Here is a 7,659-nt window from a genome sequence, read left to right as displayed (position 1 = left end):
CGGCGCGCGCTCGGAACAGCGGCGTCTGATTGGCCGAGAGCGGCAGCAACCCGGTGATTGGCGGAAGTGGAAGGAGGCGGAGCGTCTGGCACTACCATTTCTCTCGGTGGTATTTTCGCTTTGCTGCGCTGAGTTTGTGGAGAGACATAGTCTGTCAGACCCCAGAAAGAGCAGAGGAGACCCGGCGCGCCCGGGAGAGGCAGCACGGCCGCGTCCTCGCCCACCTCTGCCGGATCCGGAGCGGAGAGTGAGTGGGCGTGAGGTTCCGGGTGCCTGGGTGGGACGTTCCTGGACCGCAGTCGTCTGGACCCAGTTGCCGGATACCCGGCGAGGGCGGGCTTTAAAGTGCTGACAGGTAAATCCGTTATCCGGGAAAGAACGCGTATCCCAGGTGTTGTTTTCGGTGATGGCATGGTTGCCCCAGCCAGTTGTGCTCTGGTAGTAAAAACTGTCTTGTGAAATAGAATCCTGCGCCCCTCCCCCGCCGAAAATACTGCATCTCCCCATTTACCCTCATTTTTCTCTCTTTTCCGCCCCTTCCACCAGAGTCATGTTTTCTTCTCCCCGCAGAAAGTTTTCATTTGCCGTGTGCCACCCCCAGAGAGCTAAGTTATACGCTCGCACCCTGTGCATGCAAACCCAGCAGTCTTGGCATCTGACGTGCTGTGTGTAGCTGCTGCTTGTGTTGAATCCCCAGCCCTTCGCTGGGGCACAAGGTTACAGGTTAGTAAAATGTTCACGGAAACGAATGAATATGTGACTTTGGAACTTAATTATATGTCTGTATTTAAGGATAAAAGAGCTTAATGTGCTCCTGGAATGTAAAAGTGATAATTAGTTCCTGCAGACCCCCAAATAATATAATTAGTCTTTAAAACAAATTCTGACTAGTACCAAAGAGTTTGGGGGAAGAAAAACAGGTGCGTGATTGCGCTTTAAATGTTGTTTGTATAAGTTGGATAGTTTGTTTTTATGGGATAGAAATAAGACTTGAGCCTCCAGCACAATCCAGTTTGCAGTTTAACGCAGGACTCAAACTTGTTGGACCATAATATGGTTTGCCCTTTACTTTCTAATTCAATCTGAAATCTACTAGATTTCAATTCAACAGACTACTATTGAGTACATAATATGTGCAGGACACTGTCCACAGTGCAGACGATGTTTAAAGAAAAGACAGTCCCAGCAACTCTGAAGCTTACATGCTGCAGGGGAGACATCATAGAGCTTTTTAAGGAAGACAGGGACTGATGCTCTAATAGAGATACAAAATGCAATGAGGCTCACGTTAATGAAAGCTTAATTGTTTCTGGGTGAGTCTCAGAGAGCTTATGGAAGAAGGGCTATTCGTACCTACCTTTGAATGCTGGTAGAATTTAGAGAGGCAGAATGTGGAAAAGCTGTTTTCAAGGGTGAGTGACAGCTGGAGCAGTGCAGAAAAAAAAGTAGGTAATTTGGTGACTGGGTTGCTTTGTTAATGGATGAAAATAGGGTCAGAGTGGAAATCAGCCTGGTAATGGGCAAACTGTAGCAAGTTTGAACTAGAGAATGATGTGGTCAAAACCCATGTGCAGCAGAAGGCCAGATTGGGAAAGAGTGTTGGAGGCAAGGTGGTTGGAGGTCTTGGGACTGGAGAGGAAGAAGTCAGGTGACTGGGGGTTGGTCTTGCCACTCCCTGTGCTGGTAACAAGTTTTGTGAGAAGAGGGAATGGATTCTGGATTTGTTAGCATGGATTGATTGATCGCCTGCTTTGTTCCAGGTGCTGTATCTGTATTAGGTCGTTCAGTCTTAAACAGTCACCCTGTTGAAAGGGAAGTGAGTCACTTGAGGTCACTCACGCAAAAAGAGGTGTTGCAGTCCCCGCTGGTTGACACTCTGGCCAGCATATTTGCTTTAGGCATATCCTTATTAGACACCTAGTAGGGAGGGAGAACGCCAAAGATTTAGTCTTCCACTCAGGTGAAATAAATTCAAAGTGAAAAATCAAATTGCTACAGCAAGTGTAGCAAAGGTGTGGACTTGGGTCCATTCATACTGGTATTTGTGATGGTGACTAGCTTGGTAGCCTCACCACATCCTTACCTTCCTTTGGAAGGAGATTTGTGGAGTAGACATGACTTCATGCCTGCACAGGTATGCTTGCCAACAAGCATGCATACGCTTTTCCACGCCCTGCTTGAAAATCCAGACCTCTTCCTCAGGGCTGGTAGGACAAGATTCACATATATCTACTCTGAATGTTGTCAGCTGTGCGCTGATGTAAATCCTAATTTACGCTATGGTGAAGAGAGGCTTTTCATTTTCCTAATGGATGTTCGGACTTAAATCAGGTATTTTAATTTTTAATCTTCAGAACTGCTATGTAAAAGTTGACTTGCTGTTATCCAAAAAAATAGTATTATTTTATCCTTTCAGATTACATTTAACAATGTTGTTTCAGTCTTTAAAAATTATTACTTAGGTTTAAGAATTTTTGTGCAGACTTATTGTTTGCAGTAGGCAAAGAGGAAAATATATCTCTTTTAAAAGATATATAACCTGGGAATTCCCTGGCGGTCCAATAGCTAGGACTCTTCGATTCCACTGCAGTGTTCACGGTTTTGATCCCAGGTTGGGGAACTAAGATCCTGCATGCCGTGCAGTGTGGCCAAAAAAAAAAAGAAGATATATATCAAAAATAATTCATTTTAATCACGTGAATCATAAAATATAAAACACTAATTTAAAATTCTTTGGGTTAAATTACAAATGTTCTATAATTTATAAGAGCAGTTTCAGGGAGAGTTCTTACGATTTGTCCTAAAGCAAATCTAAGTAGTGTTTTCCATTGATTTATTTGATAAAAGTGCAGATTCATTTTAAAGGCATATGAACACCTACTGTATGCCCAGCACTGTTCTGAAGATACAGCAGTGAACAAACCCCCCCACTCCCAAATCCTTCCCTTCATGCGGGGAAAACAGACACTAATGAAAATAAAAAAAATATGTGGTAGGTCAGATGGTGGTAAATGCGATAGAGAAGAATACATCAGGGAGGAGGGATAGTGTTTTCCAAGGTGAGAGGTGGTGTCAATTTAAATAAGGTGGCCAGAAGAGGCTTCCCTGAGATGCTGGCATTTGAGCAAAGACCTGAAGATGTGTTTTTTGGAGAAGAAAAAAACTTTGACCCAAAACTCAATTAAAAAACAGGCTTTGAAACATAGGTGCCATTTTAAAAGTATATTTCAAAGACAAACTATGTTTTTAATTAAGCAAGATATTTAGAAGAAGCACAATGCTAGACAGGCTTTCTTTGGAGCTGTGGGCTTCCATTTGTGATCTGTATTCTGTTTCCCTGTAGGATGTCCCAGTGGTATGAGCTTCAGCAGCTTGACTCCAAATTCCTGGAGCAGGTTCACCAGCTCTATGATGACAGTTTTCCCATGGAAATCAGACAGTATCTGGCACAGTGGCTAGAAAAGCAAGACTGGTAAGGAAAACTCACTTGACAGAAGAAGGAGTTTTTCTACACTTTTAAAATAACTTGTTGATTAAGTGGCTTGGAACTATGTTGACTGGAAGATGAATCTCATCAGTAGCCATTGGGATTACCTGTTTCAGAAAAGAGTGTTGCCTTGAAAAATGGCATGTGTCTCTACAAAGCTAAATGCATTAGTCATTAATTTTATGTATTTGTCGATTTAATTATACATCCTCCTAAATGCTTTGCACAAGTTAGATAATGCTGACACCAATTATTTCCAAGTTAGGATCCAGATTATAGAAAGAAGTTAAAAGTAAATATTAAAGCCAAGTTTTGGTAGAACACTGATTAGAAGTATGAAGAAAGTAAAAAAAAAAATTAAGGAAATATCTCTTAAAACTGGTATATGTTCTATTTTACAATTTACTGTTTGCTCATTGCAAATATTTCAAATGTTCTGAAAGTATTTGACGTAGAAAGTGAAGGCCCCTGTTGATTTTTTGCCTCCAGAGATAATCGCCATTAACAGTTTGGTGCACAGTCTTGGAGTGCTAGAATTTTTTTTTTTTTTTTTTTTTGCGGTACGCGGGCCTCTCACTGTTGTGGCCTCTCCCGTTGCAGAGCACAGGCTCCAGACACGCAGGCTCAGCGGCCATGGCTCACGGGCCCAGCTGCTCCGCGGCATGTGGGATCCTCCCGGACTGGGGCACGAACCCGCGTCCCCTGCATTGGCAGGCGGACTCCCAACCACTGCGCCGCCAGGGAAGCCCGAATTTTTCATGCTAATTGTATATAATAAAAATATTGTACAAACTGCTGCTAAGAGCAATGGCAGTTTCAAAAGAAGGAAATAAAACCCAAGAAAACACTTTAAATTATTTTTAGTCATTTCAACATGGAAAGCAGTGTTTATTTTGTTGTTTTAAAGTAGCATCTAAACGAAATGTGTAAATTTTGTATCTCCTAGGGAGCATGCCGCCAATGATGTTTCGTTTGCTACCATCCGTTTTCACGACCTCCTGTCGCAGCTGGATGATCAATACAGTCGCTTTTCTTTGGAGAATAATTTTTTGTTGCAGCATAACATAAGGAAAAGCAAGCGTAATCTTCAGGTACGACCTGGTTTTTGCGTTTAAGTTGAAATGTTTCCATGTTTACTTAAGAATTTTTTTCATTCAGCAAATACTATTGAGCACACACTCATTGGTATTTAGAACAGTACAGACACTAAATAAACTACCGTTATGTAGCTAATATTTTATAGCAGAAGTAAAATAAAATAATTCATTTTGTAAACACATAAGGAGTATTCAGGCTGAAGGGTATCACTTAGACGTAAGTAATTCTGAGAGAAATTCAATGCTATGATCTTGTCTTATTAAAAGCCGTTGATTTTTTTTAATTTTTTTTTTTTTGCGGTATGCGGGCCTCTCACTGTTGTGGCCTCTCCCGTTGCGGAGCACAGGCTCCGGACGCGCAGGCTCAGCGGTCATGGCTCATGGGCCCAGCCGCTCCGCGGCATGTGGGATCTTCCCGGACTGGGGCTCGAACCTGTGTCCCCTGCATCGGCAGGCGGACTCTCAACCACTGCGCCACCAGGGACGCCCCGTTGATATTTAAGTTGAAGAAAAAGTGTTTTAAGAGCAGTGAGCTGTAGTAACATGTTAAAGCTCAGAGGAGCTTTAGTGGTAAATCCAGTCTAAGTGCTTGGTATACAGATGAAGAGTAAGTCCAGAAAGTGTTGAAAGTTTTGACATCTCTAAGGCTCAGTAGTGAGGTGGTGAATTGGAGCTGACTCCACCTTGCCATGCTTCTGCTGAAGTTGCCCTCCCTTGAAAGAAGAAGTCAAAGAGAGTTGCACGCAGGAGAGAGTATGCTGCAGAGTTTTGGGAGTTCTTCATAAGTACTCTCAGCATCCCTTAAGCCTGGCTACCATTTTTATTTCAGTATTAATGGAACTTTTCTGTTTTAATGGAGGTGAGTGCTGTCATTTTCTTGTTTTATTCCTCACAACCAAACTGTTCAACTTAGGTAATTAGAAGCTTTTTTACCCCTCTGTGAATGTGTATATGATTTTATAATACCAGTGAGTGGGAAAGCCAGATTAACTTTACAGAAATTTGCTCTCCTACAGATTTTGCTTGATAATACCTGTTATAAAGAGGCATGATTGCCGGTATTTTGCAAACTAGCCTTGACAAGAAAACAAAAACTGAGAAGAATATCTTTGGTCTAATTCAAACCAGAGACCAACAGATAAATTAATTGAGGAATATCATGGATAATTTTTGTATCATTTGCATTATCTCAGGATCCTAACAAGATAATTGGGCCCAAGAACAATAAAATTAAAGTATTATAGGAACTACATATGGAAATACTTGTGTTTTTGTTTTTCGGTACACGGGCCTCTCACTGTTGTGGCCTCTCCCGTTGCGGAGCACAGGTTCCGGACCCACAGGCTCAGTGGCCATGGCTCATGGGCCCAGCCACTCCGCGGCATGTGGGATCTTCCCGGACCGGGGCACGAACCCGTGTCCCCTGCATCGGCAGGCGGACTCTCAACCACTGCGCCACCCGGGAAGCCCCACTTGTTTTTTTAATCAAGAAATAATTTAAGTACCTGCGCTTAATTGAACAGTTAAAGCAGCTTTTGTCATAGTTCATCAAAAGAATATTTTGATTTTATCAAAAATAGCTTATGTAGGGCTTCCCTGGTGGCGCAGTGGTGGAGAGTCCACCTGCCGATGCAGGGGACACGGGTTCATGCCCCGGTCCGGGAAGATCCTACATGCCGCGGAGTGGCTAGGTTCATGAGTCATGGCCGCTGAACTTGCGCATCCGGAGCCTGTGCTCCGCAACAGGAGAGGCCACAACAGTGAGCCCCGTGTACCGCAAAAGAAAAAAAAAAAAAAAAAAAAAAAATAGCTTATGTAGAACTTAATAAGTTCAGGATGAGCTTTCCTTTTCTTTTTTTCCTTTAAAGCTGGTATTTATTTTATTGAACTCAGTAAGGACATAAAACTTAAAGACTCCACATTGTCATATATGCAGCTATTTCCTTTCATTACTAAAGATAATTAAAGTATAGTCTCTGCCTTTGGAAATGTACCAACTCACTGCAGAGCATAAAAATATAAACTAGTACATGTTGTTTAAAGGGGAGATTGCATTCTTTTATTTTGAATTTTATTTATTTTTTTATACAGCAGGATCTAATTAGTCATCAGTTTTATACACATCAGTGTATACATGTCAATCCCAATCACCCAGTTCATCACACCACCATCCCCACCCCCCTGTGGCTTTCCCCCCTTGGTGTCCATACGTTTGTTCTCTACATCTGTGTCTCAACTTCTGCCCTGCAAACAGGTTCATCTGTACCATTTTTCTGGGTTCCACATACATGCGTTAATATACGATATTTGTTTTTCTCTTTCTGACTTACTTCACTCTGTATGACAGTCTCTAGATTCATCCACATCTCTACAAATGACCCAATTTCGTTTCTTTTTCTGGCTGAGTGATATTCCATTGTACATGTGTACCACATCTTCTTTATCCATTCGTCTGTCAATGGGCATTTAGGTTGCTTCCATGACCTGGCTATTGTAAATAGTGCTGCAATGAACATTGGGGTGCATGTGTCTTTTTGTAATATGGTTTTCTCTGGGTATATGCCCAGCAGTGGGATTGCTGGATCATATGGTAATTCTATTTTTAGTTTTTTAAGGAACCCCCATACTGTTCTCCATAGTGACTGTATCAATTTACATTCCCACCAACAGTGCAAGAGGGTTCCCTTTTCTCCACACCCTCTGTTGTTTGTAGATATTCTGATGATGCCCATTCTAACTGGTGTGAGGTAATACCTCACTGGAGTTTTGATTTGCATTTCTCTAATAATTAGTGATGTTGAGCAGCTTTTCATCTGCTTCTTGGCCATCTGTATGTCTTCTTTGGAGAAATGTCTATTTAGGTCTTCTGCCCATTTCTGGATTGGGTTGTTTATTTCTTTAATATTGAGCTGCGTGAGCTGTTTATGTATTTTGGAGATTAATCCTTTGTCCGTTGATTCGTTTGCAAATATTTTCTCCCATTCTGAGGGTTGTCTTTTCGTCTTGTTTATGGTTTCCTTTGCTGTGCAATAGCTTTTAAGTTTCATTAGGTCCCATTTGTTTATTTTTGTTTTT

At 41.9% G+C, this 7,659-nt stretch overlaps 1 protein-coding gene across 3 annotated transcripts in view; it reads left to right on the top strand.

Moving 5' to 3' along the window:
* The first annotated feature begins 619 nt into the window (after window positions 1-619).
* The window catches only part of STAT1 (signal transducer and activator of transcription 1), a 43,279-nt gene continuing 36,239 nt past the window's right edge, over window positions 620-7,659 (top strand). For 2 of the 3 annotated variants that reach the window (XM_065881166.1, XM_065881165.1), the window contains exons 1-2: window positions 3,345-3,472; window positions 4,434-4,578. In XM_065881166.1, the coding sequence (XP_065737238.1) occupies window positions 3,345-3,472; window positions 4,434-4,578 (273 nt within the window). Of the gene's footprint in view, window positions 724-3,343; window positions 3,473-4,433; window positions 4,579-7,659 lie in introns of those variants that run through there. The other variant, XM_065881167.1, reaches the window with a different exon arrangement.

This window comes from Phocoena phocoena, chromosome 7 (assembly GCF_963924675.1).
Source record: "Phocoena phocoena chromosome 7, mPhoPho1.1, whole genome shotgun sequence".
NCBI lineage: Eukaryota > Metazoa > Chordata > Mammalia > Artiodactyla > Phocoenidae > Phocoena > Phocoena phocoena.
This window is presented reverse-complemented; position numbering and strand designations above follow the sequence as displayed.